Here is a 16,851-nt window from a genome sequence, read left to right on the forward strand (position 1 = left end):
TGCCAGCAGAGTCAATGAGAATTCTAAAGTGTCATGCACATGTTCCTTGTTTTCTCCTTGCAGATTTGGAGCAGACAATAATCTGCAGCATGTCAATTGTTGGTGTATTTTTTCCTGTGTTTTTTAGCCCTTCCTGCCATTAACTATATTTGGAAAAACTTGTGGTACAAAAATGCACCAAAAATGCATGCGTTTTTTGGTGCGTTTTTCTGCCAGAAGGTGCAGATTTCATGCAAAAAATTTCTGCAGCGTTCACACATAGCCTAAAGGCCACTTTACACACAACATCGCTAGCGATGTCACTGGTGAAAGCACCCGCACCCGTCGGTTGTGCGTCACGGGCAAATCGCTGCCCGTGGCGCACATCGCTAGGACCCATCACACGGACTTACCTGCCTAGCGACGTCGCTGTGGCCAGCGAACCGCCTCCTTTCTAAGGGGGAGTTTCGTTCGGCGTCACAGCAGCGTCACTAAGCAGCCACCAAATAGAAGCGGAGGGACCGGAAATGAGCGGCTGGAATATCCCGCCCACCCTCTTCCTTCCTCATTGCGGGCGGCCGCAGGTACGATGTTGTTCCTCGTTCCGGCGGAGTCACACATAGCGATGTGTGCTGCCACAGGAACGACGAACAACCTGCGTCCTGCAACAGCAACAATATCTGAGAATAGAACGTGTCAACGATCAGGTGAGTAATTTTGATCGTTAGCGGTCGTTCGTGCGTTTCACACACAACGACGTCGCTAATGAGGCTAGATGTGCGTTACGAATTCCGTGACCCCAACAACATCTCGTTAGCGATGTCGTTGCGTGTAAAGCCCCCTTAAGAAAGAATTCTGCCTACCAATTCTGCCAAATGACAGGATAGGTTACAAGAATTACTACATGGAAATATATGGATCCATTGATGGAAACAATTTGCAGTTTATCGCTATTAACATTGGAACAGGTAAAATAAATAAACAGTATGTGGATGTGACCCAGTGATCACAGAGTCATTTGTTCTGTGCAACAGCCAAGGCAAGACTGTTTTCTGCCAAATTGTCACATTTACTACTGAAACAACAGCTTCCCCAAATTCATGTGTGACAGTATTTCGACGCAATATGGGTCTTTTCATTATGGAAAAAAAAATGTAAGTGTAAGGTAAATGCAATAACTTACCCTTTACTCTTAGAAATTAGTCCAAGTGATTGGGCAAGACGATGGATAAAAGCTCTCTCAGTGCTAGTCAGGGAGGAAGGGAACTCCATCTCTGAAACATACAAAAAGTACCATAAATCATTTTAAATGGAACCTTGTAAGGTAAAAAAAAAAAAACACTACTAACCTGCAGATATGAGGTTAATCTGCAGGTTAATAGGGCTCTGAAGCTGCCCAGCGCCCGCACTGAGAACCCCACTGTTGGAGGAAATTAACTTTATTTCTCCCGGCAGCTTCGTGCTTTCAGTCATAGAGGTGGGTTGGCACGGCTTCGGTCACCACTCTGTGCATAGTTATCAGAGCTTGTAACCGCTCCTCTGCACTGACAGCTGGCTCAAATGCAGAGCCATACCTGAACCTGCACATTCCTGTGACTGAAAGCCTGAAGCCGCCGTAAGAAATAGTAAAATTTTCATTTTTTCGTCTACATTGCTTTGGTTGCTGTGAAGCTCCTAAAGGGTTAATAAACTTCTTGGATGTGGTTTTGAGCAGAGGGAGGGGTGCAGATTTTAGAATTGGGTCACTTTTGGGTATTTTCTGTCGCCTAGGTTTCTCAAATCACTCCAAATGTGATGTGGTACCTAAAAAATTTGTTTTGTAAATTTTGTTGGAAAAATGAGAAATTGGTGATGAACTTTGAACCCTTCTAACTTCCTAAAGGAATTTTTTTTTTTCAAAAATTGCGCTGGTGTAAAGTAGACATGTGGGAAATGTTATTTAGTAACTTTTTTGTGTGACATATCTCTCAGATTTATGGGCATAAAATTTCAAATTTTGAAAATTGCAAAATTTTCAAAATTATCGCCAAATTTCCAAAATTTTCACAAATAAACGCAAAACATATCGGCCTAAATTTACCACTGACATGAAGTACAATATGTCACGAAAAAACAATCTCAGAATCGCCAGGATCCGTTGAAGTGTTCCAGAGTTAAAACCTGTCAAAGTGACACTGGTCAAAATTGCAAAAAATGGCCGGGTCTTTAAGGTGAAAACAGGCTGGGGGCTGAAGGGGTTAACTCTTGTTCATAAAACCTTTTTTTTTCTTTCTAGCTGCAGATCCTGGGCTTGTACAGTTAGTGTCTCTAGTTATAAGTGGATGTTAGAGAATTTGTGCTTATGGAATACCCAGATAATATAAAGTAACCGTGTACTATCAGTCCGTATTCCAATCACGGGGTCCGAACACTGTCACTCTGGCAATGGAGGAGCGCAGGAGCTCTGAAGGTCCCTGGATCCAGTGATCCAGCCAACTTCACAACACAGCAAACATGTGCTCCTTGCCTAGGAAAATGGCCAGTGCTGGTAGTCTGCGGACTTGGCCGGCCACCTGGGCAATGAGTGGTAACTATACAATTAAAAATCCTTCTGTTCTTGAAAATGGAGGATTTTAAAAAAATTAGTAAATTGCAGTTTCGTGTTTTTACGAGTCCTCTGCAATTTTACTTATTTATGATTGGGAGAAAATCCTTTTTAATAGCAACTGTTATTATATGTCACATTACATGGTTAAACATACTAAAATGAGTTTTTATTATAGGAAACCTGTCAGGTAAAAAATGTCTGTTAACCTTCAAATATGGGTTTAACCTGCAGGTTGCTAGCGTTCTGAAGCTGACCAGCGCCTGCACCAAGAGTCCTGCTGCCGGGAGAAAATTAACTTTTTTTTAACACAAAAATGTTACTTTAGCCATAAAAATTAGTATTTTCACAAGGGTATCAGGAAAAATGCATCATAAAATGTATCGTGCATTTTCTCCTGAGTACACAGATACCCCATATGTGGTGGTAATCAAATGTTTGGGCACACAGCAGGACTCAGAAGGCAAGGAGCGCCATTTGAATTTTTGAGTGCAAAATTAGCTGCACTCATTAGCGGACACCATGTCGGGTTTGAAGACTCCCTGAGGTGCCTAAACAATGGAGCTCCCCCACAAATGACCCCATTTTGGAAACTAGAGCCCTCAAATATTTTTTCTAGATGTTTGATGTGCACTTTGAACCCCTGGGGGCTTCACAGAAGTTTATAACGTTGAGCCGTGAAAAGAAAAAAAATTTTTTTTACCACAAAACTGTTGCTTCAACCAGGTAGCTTTTTTTATCACAAGGTTATCAGGAAAAAATGCACCATAAAATGTATTGTGCATTTTCTCCTGAGTACGCAGATACCCCATATGTGGTGGAAATCAAATGTTTGGGCACACAGCAGTACTCGGAAGGCAAGGAGCGCCATTTGAATTTTTGAGTGCAAAATTAGCTGCACTCATTAGCGGACGCCATGTCGGGTTTGAAGACTCCCCGAGGTGCCTAAACAATGGAGCTCCCCCATAAGTGACCCCATTTTGGAAACTAGAGCCCTCAAATATTTTTTCTAGATGTGTGATGTGCACTTTGAACCCCTGGGGGCTTCACAGAAGTTTATAACGTTGAGCCGTGAAAAGAAAAAAAAATCTTTTTACCACAAAACTGTTGCTTCAATCAGGTAGCTTTTTTTATCACAAGGGTATCAGGAAAAAATGCACCATAAAATGTATTGTGCATTTTCTCCTGAGTACGCAGATACCCCATATGTGGTGGAAATCAAATGTTTGGGCGCACGGCAGGACACGGAAGGCAAGGAGCGCCATTTCACAGCAAAATTGGTTGGAATTATTAGCGGACGCCATGTTGCGTTTGGAGACCCCCCTGAAGTGCCTAAACAATGGAGCTCCCCCACAATTGACCCCATTTTGGAAACTAGACCCCTCATGGAATTTATCTAGCTGTTTAGTGAGCACTTTGAACCCCTGGAGGCTTCACAAACATTTGTAATGTTCAGCCGTGAAAGAAGGGAATTTTGTTTACTAACGTAAATTCCTTTTCTTCTAGCTCCAATTGGGAGACCCAGACAATTGGGTGTATAGCTTCTGCCTCCGGAGGCCACACAAAGTATTACACTTTAAAAAGTGTAACCCCTCCCCTCTGCCTATACACCCTCCCGTGCCTCACGGGCTCCTCAGTTTTGGTGCAAGAGCAGGAAGGAGGAAACTTATAAATTGGTCTAAGGTAAATTCAATCCGAAGGATGTTCGGAGAACTGAAAACCATGAACCAAAAGAACGATTCAACATGAACAACATGTGTACACAAAGAACAACAGCCCGAAGGGAACAGGGGCGGGTGCTGGGTCTCCCAATTGGAGCTAGAAGAAAAGGAATTTACGGTAAGTAAACAAAATTCCCTTCTTCTTTGTCGCTCCATTGGGAGACCCAGACAATTGGGACGTCCAAAAGCAGTCCCTGGGTGGGTAAAAGAATACCTCGATAAAAAGAGCCGACACGGCTCCCTCTTACAGGTGGGCAACCGCCGCCTGAAGGACTCGCCTACCTAGGCTGGCATCTGCCGAAGCATAGGTATGCACCTGATAGTGTTTCGTGAAAGTGTGCAGACTAGACCAGGTAGCTGCCTGACACACCTGCTGAGCCGTCGCCCGGTGCCGCAATGCCCAGGACGCACCTACGGCTCTGGTAGAATGGGCTTTCAGCCCCGAAGGAAGCGGAAGCCCCGAAGAACGGTAAGCTTCAAGAATCGGTTCCTTGATCCACCGAGCCAAGGTTGACTTGGAAGCCTGCGAACCCTTACGCTGGCCAGCGACAAGTACAAAGAGTGCATCTGAACGGCGCAGGGGCGCTGTGCGAGACCCGTAGTACCGGAGTGCTCTCACTAGATCTAATGAGTGCAAATCCTTTTCACATCGGTGAATTGGATTAGGGCAAAAAGAAGGTAAGGTGATATCCTGATTGGATGAAAAGGAGATACCACCTTAGGGAGAAATTCCGGAACAGGACGCAGAACCACCTTATCCTGGTGAAAAACCAGGAAGGGGGCTTTGCATGACAGCGCTGCAAGATCTGACACTCTTCGGAGTGATGTAACTGCCACTAGAAATGCCACCTTCTGCGAAAGACGTGATAAGGAGACATCTCGCAGCGGCTCGAAAGGTGGTTTCTGAAGAGCCGTTAGCACCCTGTAAAGGTCCCAGGGCTCTAGTGGGCGCTTGTAAGGTGGGACTATGTGGCATACTCCTTGCAGGAACGTGCGGACCTGCGGGAGCCTGGCCAGGCGCCTTTGAAAAAATACTGAGAGCGCCGATACTTGTCCCTTGAGAGAGCTTAGTGACAAACCTTTGTCCATTCCAGATTGAAGGAAGGAAAGAAAAATGGGTAAGGCAAACGGCCAGGGAGAAAAACCATTCGCAAAGCTAACCCTGACGATGCTAGGAGCCAGGACTCAATGGCCACACAGTCAGGTTGAGGGCCGCAGAATTCAGATGGAAAAACGGCCCTTGTGACAGCAAGTCTGTGCGGCCTGGAAGGGCCAACGGTTGACCCACCGTGAGATGCCACAGATCCGGGTACCACGACCGCCTTGGCCAGTCTGGAGCGACGAGAATGGCGCGGCGGCAGTCGGACCTGATCTTGCGTAATACTCTGGGTAGCAACGCCAGAGGAGGAAACACATAAGGCAGTTGAAACTGCGACCAATCCTGCACTTATGCATCCGCCGCCAGAGCTCTGTGAACTGCGGAGATGGTGGATGCTGTGGCTTCCACCCACTGCAGAATTCGCTGTACTTCCTGGAAGGCTTGACGACTGCGAGTGCCGCCCTGGTGATTGATGTACGCGACCGCCGTGGCGTTGTCCGACTGGATACGGATCTGCCTGCCCTCTAGCCACTGATGGAACGCCAATAGGGCTAGATACACTGCCCTTATCTCCAGAACATTGATCTGAAGGGAAGACTCCCTCGGAGTCCAGGTCCCCTGAGCCCTGTGGTGGAGAAACACTGCTTCCCACCCTGACAGGCTCGCGTCCGTGGTGACCACAGCCCAGGTTGGGGGCAGGAAGGATTTTCCCTGCGATAGAGAAGTGGGAAGAAGCCACCACTGAAGAGACGTCTTGGTTGCCAGGGAAAGAGAGACATTCTTGTCGAGGGAAGTCGATCTCTTGTCCCACTTGTGGAGAATGTCCCATTGGAGTGGGCGTAGATGAAATTGCGCGAAGGGCACTGCCTCCATCGCTGCCACCATCTTCCCTAGGAAGTGCATGAGGCGCCTCATGTAGGACCGCCACAACGGATGCCATGACTTTGGTGAAAACCCGTGGGGCTGTCGCCAAGCCGAAGGCAATGCCACGAACTGAAGGTGTTCGTCCCCTATGGCGAAACGCAAGAAGCGTTGATGTTCGGGTGCGATCGGCACATGGAGATAAGCATCTTTGATGTCGATCGATGCGAGAAAGTCTCCCTGTGACATCGAAGCGATGACCGAGCGGAGAGATTCCATCCTGAATCGTCTGGTTCTCACATGTCTGTTGAGCAGTTTGAGGTCCAGAACGGGACGGAATGAACCGTCCTTCATTGGCACCACGAACAAGTTGGAGTAAAAGCCGCGCCCCTGTTCCTGAGGGGGGACGGGAATCACAACTCCTTCTGTCTTCAGAGCGGCCACTGCCTGAAGAAGTGCGTCGGCCCGAGCAGGGGGGGGAGGTTGTGAAGAAACGAGTTGGAGGACGAGAGATGAACTCTATCCTGTAACCGTGAGACAGAATGTCTCTCACCCATCGGTCTTGAACATGTGGCCACCAGGTGTCGCAAAGGCGGGAGAGCCTGCCACCGACCGAGGATGCGGTTCGGGGATGCCAAGAGTCATGAGGAGGCCGCCTTGGAGGCAGTGCCTCCGGCAGCCTTTTGGGGGCGTGACTTAGACCGCCACGCGTAGGAGTTCCTCTGACCTTTCTCCGGCCTATTGGACGAAGAGGATTGGGACTTGGCGGAGGGGCGAAAGGACTGAAACCTCGATTGTATCTTACGTTGCTGAGGTCGCTTCAGTCTGGACTGGGGTAAGGAGGAGTCTTTTCCCTCTCATCCAATCGTTCTCCAAACAATCGGTCGCCAGAAAACGGCAAACCGGTTAGGAATCTCTTGGAAGCCGAGTCTGCCTTCCATTCGCGCAGCCACATGGCTCTGCGGACTGCCACAGAATTAGCGGATGCGACCGCTGTACGGCTAGCAGAGTCTATGACTGCCTTCATGGCGTATGAAGAAAACGCCGACGCCTGAGAAGTCAAAGACGCAACCTGCGGAGCAGAAGTACGTGTGACCGCATTAATCTCGGTTAGACAAGCCGAGATAGCTTGGAGTGCCCACACGGCTGCAAAAGCCGGGGCAAAGGACGCGCCCGTAGCTTCATAGATGGATTTCACCAGGAGCTCTATCTGCCTGTCAGTGGCATCTTTTAGCGATGAGCCATCTGCAACCGATACCACAGATCTAGCCGCCAATCTAGAGACTGGGGGATCCACCTTGGGACACTGAGCCCAACCCTTAACTACGTCAGAGGGGAAGGGGTAACGTGTGTCAGCAAGGCGCTTAGTAAAGCGCTTGTCCGGAACCGCTCTGGGTTTCTGGACAGCATCCTTGAAGTTAGAGTGGTCGAAAGACGCACTCCGTGTACGTTTGGGGAACCGAAACTGGTGTTTCTCCTGCTGAGAAGCCGACTCCTCTATAGGTGGAGGCGGGGGAGATAGATCTAACACCTGGTTGATGGACGAGATAAGATCATTTACTAAGGCGTCCCCTTCAGGTGTATCAAGGTTGAGGGCAACGTCATGGTCAGAGCCCTGAGCTGTGACCTCCGCCTCGTCCTCCAGCGAGTCCTCCAGCCGGGAACCTGAGCAGCGTGATGAAGCTGATGATTCCAAGCGGGCCCGCTTAGCTGGTCTGGGGCTGTGGACCGTGGAGGAGTCCTCCACGTGAAACCTAGGGCCCCCCCTGGGAGTGCGCTGCGGCGTGGACCGAGAGGGACCTGGAGGCGCCGATCCAACAGTGTCCTGGGTCTGTGTAAGGACCGGTCTGGACTGCAAGGCTTCTAGCAGCTTGGCAGACCATTTGTCCATAGACTTAGCCATGGATTGTGAAAGTGACTCAAAGAGCTTCTCAGCAAACACTGCAAACTCTGTCCCTGCCGCCTGGACAGTGGTAGCAAGGGTGTCTACCTGAGCCGAGGGGCCCACAAGTGGTCCCGGCTCCAGCTGAGTCAGTGTAACAGGGGTCGAGCATTGCTCACAGTGAGGGTAGGTGGAACCCGCAGGCAACATAGCCCCACAAGAGGTACAGGTTGCAAAGAAACCCTGTGCCTTAGCGCTCTTGCTCCTTGTGGACGACATGCTGTTGTGTCACTGGAGAGTGATCACAGAGGGTATAAGGGAAGAGTATACAGCCCGGCCGAACAGAGATCTATATATATATATAAAGATATATAATACGTATCTATTCAGGCAACCCAGGGGGACCAGCACCGGATGACCGGTGTGGCTTACCGACCGCTAAAAAGCGGCGTGTGTGTCCTCCAGATTCCCTGCTCCAGGTCTCCCAGCGGTGAAGAGCTCTTTCCTAATGATTCTCCAGCGCAGAATGTCTGAAAAAAATGGCTGCTGGAGCTCTCAGAGGGGGAGTGGAGCGGTGGGCGGCACCAGGAAAAAGTGCGGGAATCTGGGGTCCCTATTGTGATCAAAGAGGGGGGAGGAAGCATACAGGATGCTCCGGCCCTCACTGCCGACGTCAGGATGGCTGTCCCGCCCCTACCCTGACAGACAGGTCCGGGGGCGGGAGTCTTGCCAGTAGGCCGCAACTGAAGCCGGGGACTAAATTTATGACCGCGGCCGACAAGCAGGCGCGGTCGGCGCGGAAGTCCCCCGGCTTTCACGGATCAGCAGCCGCTGTGTCCCAGGCAGCGTCCGGTTGGCTGTCCCGCCCATACCCTGACAGACAGGTCTGGGGGCGAGATTTTTCAAGTAGGCCGCAACTGAAGCCGGGGACTAAATTTATGACCGCGGCCGACAAACAGGCGCGGTCGGCGCGGAAGTCCCCCGGCTTTCACGGCCTAGCAGCCCTTGCAGCGTCCGGGTGCCAGGCGCTCCATGAACCGTCCCCATGGGGACACAGAGTACCTGACAGATGCAGGGCCCGGTCCCTGATAAAGAAAATACTACGGTCCGGCAGATTCCACACTGGGGCTGCGGAGGGAGCACGGTCCCAGTACCTGGATGACCGCTCAGGATCCCACTTCTCCCAGAGCCCCCAAGGGATGGTGAAGGAAATACGACATGTGGCTCCAGCCTCTGTACCCGCAATGGGTACCTCAACCTTAACAGCACCGCCGACGTAGTGGGGTGAGAAGGGAGCATGCCGGGGGCCCCGTGGGAGCCCTCTTTTCTTCCAACCGATAACATCAGCAGCTGCTGCTGACTAAAATGGGAATGCATGAGTGGATGTGTGCCTCCTTCCACACAAAGCATAAAACTGAGGAGCCCGTGAGGCACGGGAGGGTGTATAGGCAGAGGGGAGGGGTTACACTTTTTAAAGTGTAATACTTTGTGTGGCCTCCGGAGGCAGAAGCTATACACCCAATTGTCTGGGTCTCCCAATGGAGCGACAAAAAAATATTTTATTCTTTTTTTTACCACAAAATTGTTTTTTCAAACAGGTAGCTTTTTTTTCCACAAGGGTATCAGGAAAAAATGCACCATAAAATGTATTGTGCAATTTCTCCTGAGTACGACGATACCTCATATGTGGTGGAAATCAATTGTTTGGGCGTACGGCGGGGCTCAGAAGAGAAGGAGCGCCATTTCACAGTAAAATTGATTGGAATTATTAGCAGACGCCATGTTTCATTTGGAGACCCCCTGAGGTGCCTAAACAATGGAGCTCCCCCACATGTGATCCCATTTTGGAAACTAGACCCCCCCCCCCATACAAAAAAAATTAGTTTGGCGAAATAAAAAATACAGACATCAGTAAAAAAAAAAAAAAAAAGAGCGCCTGCCACTAAGACCAGTGCCAAACGTGAGCGCAATGCACGAGTCTCGCATCGCATCATCCACTGCAGTCTGGAAGCGAGCAACTGCGCTGGATAATGCGATGCGAGAGGGCGGGGCGGCAGATGAGAAAGGGCGCAGCGGATGGCAGATGAGAAAGGGCGCAGCGGATGGAAGATGGGAAAGGGCGCAGCGGGTGGAGGAGCGGCAGAGGATGGGAAAGGGCGCAGAGGATGGATAATGGGAAATGGCGCAGCGGATGGATGGGAAATGGCGCAGCGGATGGAGGAGCGGCAGAGGATGGGGGGGGAGGTGAGATGGGGATACCTACCTTACAGGATGGATCTAGGCAGCAGGATCACAGCAGACAGAAGAGGCAGCAGATGAAGGAGGCAACAGATCGAGGAGGGTGAGAGGGGGCAGTAGATGGAAAATGGGAGAGAGCAGGCAGCAGATCGGGGAGGGGGGCAGAGTCTGATGGGAGAGAGAGATGGCACATGGAGGAGGGGGGGCCCCGGGGGGAGGGTGGCTTGCAGCACATGTAGGGGGAGGGTGGCTTGCAGCACATGTAGGGGGAGGGTGGCTTGCAGCACATGTGGGGGGAGGGTGGCTGGCTTGCAGCACATGTGGGGGGAGGGTGGCTGGCTTGCAGCACATGTGGGGGGAGGGTGGCTGGCTTGCAGCACATGTGGGGGGAGGGTGGCTTGCAGCACATGTGCTGCAAGCCAGCCACCCTCCCCCCACATGTGCTGCAAGCCACCCTCCCCCCACATGTGCTGCAAGCCACCCTCCCCCCACGTTGGGGGAGGGTGGCTTGCAGCACATAGAGGGATAGGAGGTGTGGCGATGGAGAAGGGGCAGCCGATGAAGGAGGCGGCGGCGGCCGCCGATCGGGAACAGTGGGGGCCGATTCGGGGGCAGCAGCGGCTGAAAAAGGTGGGTGCGACGGCGGCGGGGACAGTGGCGAGCATGGCGGCGGGGACAGCGGTGGATCGTGAGTGGCGGCGGGGACAGCGGTGGAGCGGGAGCATGGCGCCGGGGACAGCGGTGGATCGGGAGCGGCGCCGGGGACAGCGGTGGAGCGGGAGCAGCGGCGGGGCGATCGGAGACAGCGGCGGGGACAGCGATGCATCGGGAGCAGCGGCGGGGACAGCGGTGGAGTGGGAGCATGGCGCCGGGGCGAACGGAGACAGCGGCGGGGACAGCGGTGGAGCGGGAGCATGGCGGGGCGATCGGAGACAGCGGCGGGGACAGCGGTGGAGCGTGAGCATGGCGCCGGGGCGATCGGAGACAGCGGCGGGGACAGCGGTGGAGCGGGAGCATGTCGGGGCGATCGGAGACAGCGGCGGGGACAGCGGTGGAGCGGGAGCATGGCGCCGGGGCGATCGGAGACAGCGGCGGGGACAGCGGGGGAGCGGGAGCATGGTGGGGCGATCGGAGACAGCGGCGGGGACAGCGGTGGAGCGGGAGCATGGCGCCGGGGCGATCGGAGACAGCGGCGGGGACAGCGGTGGAGCGGGAGCATGGCGCCGGGGCGATCGGAGACAGCGGCGGGGACAGCGGTGGAGCGGGAGCATGGCGCCGGGGCGATCGGAGACAGCGGCGGGGACAGCGGTGGAGCGGGAGCATGGCGCCGGGGCGATCGGAGACAGCGGCGGGGACAGCGGTGGAGCGGGAGCATGGCGCCGGGGCGATCGGAGACAGCAGCGGGGACAGCGGTGGAGCGGGAGCATGGCGGGGCGATCGGAGACAGAGGCGGGGACAGCGGTGCATCGGGAGCAGCGGCGGGGACAGCGGTGGAGCGGGAGCATGACGCCTGTTACAGCGGTGGATCAGGAGCGTGGCGCCGGGGACAGCGGTGGATCGGGAGCAGCGGCGGGGCGATCGGAGACAGCAGCAGGGACAGCGGTGGATCGGGAGCAGCGGCGGGGCGATCGGGGACAGGGGCGGGCGGCGGGGACAGGGGCGGGCGGCGGGGACAGCAACTTACCGCTCTCCTCGGCTTCCAGGGACGGTCACAGGCCGCAGATCCACATTGATTGGAGAGAGCTGTCACAAGACCGGTCTCTCCAATCAGAGCTGGGGGCGGGTGAAGCATCGATCACCCAGCTCCAGCCAATGGCCAGTGCTACAGCAGCACTGATCAGGGCTGGATTTCAATGTTCCAGCCATTTTCAATGGCTGGAACATTACAGTGGCTGTAATTGGCTGAGCGGCGTTCGTCAGCCAATCACAGCCTCTGTAGGTTCGGGGAGGAGGCACCACCCCTCCCGAGGTCAGGCAGAGGTCCCCTCCTTCCCGAATCTACCGTTTAAGTAAACAAATGTCACTCCCCGGGGCTCCGGGACCGCGATTTCGCCATGACGTACTGAGTACATCATGGGTCGTTTAGCACCATGTCACCATGACGTACTCAGTACGTCAAAGGTCGTTAAGGGGTTAAAGGAGTTGTCCGACATTAGCTTAACAAAAATTTTTGAGTTTATCTGTGCTGTATTGTCATATAAATCACACCTACATTGTTATTTTTTGTTTTCTAACTTTTGTTCCTCTTGAATTATCCCTTTATTCTCTGCAGCTTCTTGTTTACATTCAGATCCAGCAAACTGACCACTTCCTGTGCAAAACCTCCCAGTCACAGCTGTCACCACCCAGCCTCAGTGTCCAGCCCCAGCCTCTGCCCGCCCCCTGCACACACATTCCCTGTCAGTATTCTTCCCCAGCACCTGACCTGACCTGGTATCACTACAGCATTGCAAATAACAGCTCCACATCGGGCTCTGCACCGCACACGCACACATATGGCTCTGTACCGCACACATATGGCTCTGCACACGCACACATATGGCTCTGCACCGCACACGCACACATATGGCTCTGTGCCGCACATGCACACATATGGCTCTGCACACATATGGCTCTGCACACGCACACATATGGCTCTGCACCTCACACGCACACATATGGCTCTGTACCGTACACGCACACACATGGCTCTGCACACGCACACATATGGCTCTGCACACGCACACATATGGCTCTGCAACCCCCCCATCCCCATCGGGAACACATGTGGAGTACATACTCACCTGTCCTCGGTCCCCGCCGCTCCTGCACGTTCGCGCGCTGTCTGTGCTCTGACGTCACCGCTGTGCTGAAGAGAGCACAGACAGCGGGAGGGACAGTGATGAGAAGCTGCGCTGCGCTGCTTCTCATCAGCACTTTCAAATGTACCGGCATCTGTGATCTGTGATGCCGGTACATTTGAATGTGCAATCCTGGGCAGGGGGCCTGGTGCTGGAGCTGACACCACGGCAGCCGCCGCCAGGCCCCTCCCCCAGGTCACGGACCCCACAGCAGTGCAGGGGGAGGTTACTGGAGGTGCGGGGGAATGTGTGGGAGGGTGCAGGGAAGGGGGGCGGGGCTCATCACACTGTAGACACCCAGCAGGGAGGCGACAAACTGTTACACATTTGCATGTCAACATGGTCCTGCCCATGTTGACATGAAATGACCGGAAGCAGCAAAATCGCGGCAGGAGCGGTCACATGACCGCTCTGAGCCGGGGGAGAGGGGCTGACAGCAGGGCAGGTAAGTGGTCTCTATCTACTTACCTGCCCCAATGTAGCCCAATAGGGAAATAAAAAAAAAAATGTCAAAGACGCCGGATAACCCCTTTAAGATATAGAAGAGGAGTCAGCAATGTAAACAATATTTGCAGCTATTTTTACTGTACAATGAAGTGTTCATATACTAAAATTATAGAATATTAGTATAATAGCCCTGTATATACCTCTCTGGTCACCATAACGAAATCTGTCCAGTGCAATATTAACGGCGATCTTCACCTCTTCATCTATACGAATGTCTTTCAGCCCCTTTGCTTTTCCAGATTTGGAGGCGCCAGATTTCATAATTCCGCCTGGATGTGACATTTTTACTGCACAAAAAATAAAAGTATTTATAGAACTTATATAGTCCACTATCAAATACAACCGGATCCATTATACAAAAAACCCACAAGAGAAAGTGAATCGATAATGTAAGTAACTTTACTGAAAATGTATCATGATTAAAAACATGCAAGAAAATTGGAGAAATGGTCACACCAACTCACTGGAGCAACCAAGAGGTGGAATATACTATAATAGTTGTAATCATACATCCATATAATAGTATAGGAAATATAGGGGGAACCACAAAAAGTGCACAACGTGTAAGGTGCATAGAACAGCATCTGTATAGTAAGAAACCATAGATACTGTATACAGATCAAAGGAGGCGACTATATGACGTCCCATGGGTAAGAGCCCCTCTTTTGGTCTGTATGCAGTACCTTTATAAGTTCTTATTGGGCATCAGAGATGAGGATGGATTGGTGGGTGCAAGAGGGTTAAACGATCAGCCACACAAATGGATGTTGCAATAATCTAGTTGTGAGATAATAAGGACATTGTTCACCAAAGGCTGTGCGCATATGATGTAGTTTTATCACGTTTTTTAATGAGTTTTTGAGTGCAGATTTGTCACAAAACCTGAAGTGAATCTTGATGCCAGCAAAGTTAATGAGAATTCTGAAGTGTAATGCACACACTGCTTACGAGGGGCTGCTGAAAAGTCTTTAGCTTTACCAAGAGACGAGATTGGATGATGAAACTTTACATTTATTCCACATACTCTCCAATGTTGTCAACACACTTCTTACATTGGTATTCCAAGTTCTGTAAGCCTAGCAAAAAGAAGGATTTCGGTTGTGCCTCAAACCAGGCATCCGTAGCAGCCATGGCATCAGAAATGGTGTGAAATTTGTTACTCTTGAGGTGTTTCTTCAGGTTTGGAAACAGATGATAGTCAGAGGGAGCTAGATCTGGTGAATAAGGTGGTCAACCAGCTGGAAGCCCAGCTCTGCCAGTTTTGCCGTGGTCACTTGTGCAGTGTGAGCGGAGGCGTTGTCTTGCAGGAACAAGATTCCTCTGGACAGCTTGCCGCACCTTTTGGCCTTCAGAGCTGCCTTCAATTGGTCCAAAAGCTCAATGTAATACCTTGCATTGATGGTGGAACCCTTTTGAAGGTAGTCCACTAGCAGATCACCCTCCTTATCCCAGAACACCGACGCCATCACCTTAGTGGCTAGTTTTTGCACCCTGAACTTCTTTGGAGGAGGAGAACCACTGTGCCTCCACTCTTGACTGCTCCTTGTTTTCAGGGTCATACAAATAAATCCAGGACTCATTCATAGCGACCAGTCGATCCAGGATGTCATTATCAGTCCAGAAACACTGACAAATGGATTGGGAAGTTGTCACTCGCATGCTTCTCTGATCTGTTGTCAAACATTGGGGGACCCACTTTGCAGATCGCTTCCTCCTGTCCAAATGTTCATGGATAATGGATAATGGATAATGACACAAACATGTTCACGGGAAATCCCCATGATATGCTATTGCTTTAGCTGAAATTTATCGATTCTCCAGTATGAAGTTGTGCACAGCATCGATGATCTCCAGAACAACCATTCTTGGTCGTCCAGGACGTTCCTCATCATTGGTACTGAAGTGACCCATTTTAAATTTGACAACCCAGTTCTTAACAGTGGAATATGAAGGGCATTGATCCCCCAATGTCTGCGACATAGCACCATGAATATCCTATGCAGACTTTCCTTTCAGAAACAAGAATTTTATCCCTCCACTGCTCTCAGTTGCTGTGAATATCACATTAGACTCTGCCATTTTGTTTTCCTGTGTGCATAGAACACTGTTGCCATAAGCAACAAACACGAAATTTTGAAAACAAATATTAGACACACAAGGCTTTCATGTGATGTAACATTCGTTACCAAAGAAACAAAAAAAAAGATCACAAAACCAAAGACTTAAGGGTGCTTTACATGCTGCCACATTGCTAGCGATCTCAATAGCGATGTAACACACCAGCTCGCACATACGATTTGCTGAGATCGCACATGTGACCGGCGCTACAAAAATGACCTATGTGCGATCTCGGCAAATCTTATCTGCGATCTGGCGTGTCACATTGCTAACGAGATCACTAGCGATGTCGCAGCGTGTAAAGCACCCTTTAGGCTCTGTGCCCACGTAGCATATTTTCATGCAGTTACGCTGCGTTCTGCACTGGAGCGTAACTGCATGCGTCCTGCGTCCCCTGCACAATCTATGAAGATTGTGCATAATCCATGCCCACGTTGTGTTTCAGAACGCAGCAATTTGCATGCTGCCAAATCGCTGCGTTCTAAAAAGCAACATGTCACTTCTTTCGTGCGCTCTGCATGCTGTCTCCATTCTGTCTATAGGGAGAGGCTGCATCCAGAGCGCACAAATTCTGCAGTCGGCAAAGTTTCAGAACGGAGCTTTTCAGCTGCGCTCTGAAGCGCACATGCAGTGACGAAACGCTGCGGTGCAGAGCGCACACACGTGGGCACATAGCCTTATCAGCAGCCCCTCATATTTGTGACTTGCAGATTTGAGGCAGAAAATTGTCTGCAGCATGTCAATTCTTTCAGCTTTTTTGCATTTTTTTCATCCACTGACTTTCAAAAATTTAGTAAAAAAAACGCTATAAAACACAGTTACAAAAATGATTGTGTATTTGCTGCATATTTGTAGCTTTTTTTTCTATGCGTTTTTCAGTGAATGCTGTTTTTGGGTTTTGATTATCTATTTGGTCGCATTGACAATGAGTGTCAAATATCTCTTGGGCGTCCCAGGGGTACATTCATATGGTAATTAGTCTCCTGCATTGGTTACAGGTGTATTAGACATTATAATGGTTA

At 51.1% G+C, this 16,851-nt stretch overlaps 1 protein-coding gene across 6 annotated transcripts in view; it reads right to left on the bottom strand.

Annotated features, from left to right (window-relative positions):
• The window catches only part of YTHDC2 (YTH N6-methyladenosine RNA binding protein C2), a 276,916-nt gene that overhangs the window by 241,672 nt on the left and 18,393 nt on the right, over nucleotides 1-16,851 (bottom strand). For all 6 annotated transcript variants that reach the window (XM_075325002.1, XM_075325005.1, XM_075325003.1 and 3 more), the window contains exons 2-3: nucleotides 13,852-13,998; nucleotides 1,163-1,253 (exon numbers count right to left, since the gene is read on the bottom strand). In XM_075325002.1, the coding sequence (XP_075181117.1) occupies nucleotides 1,163-1,253; nucleotides 13,852-13,993 (233 nt within the window). In that variant the 5' untranslated portion in view covers nucleotides 13,994-13,998. The remainder of the gene's footprint in view (nucleotides 1-1,162; nucleotides 1,254-13,851; nucleotides 13,999-16,851) is intronic.

The sequence above is a fragment of the Anomaloglossus baeobatrachus genome, chromosome 1 (genome assembly GCF_048569485.1).
Source record: "Anomaloglossus baeobatrachus isolate aAnoBae1 chromosome 1, aAnoBae1.hap1, whole genome shotgun sequence".
In the NCBI taxonomy this organism is placed as follows: domain Eukaryota; kingdom Metazoa; phylum Chordata; class Amphibia; order Anura; family Aromobatidae; genus Anomaloglossus; species Anomaloglossus baeobatrachus.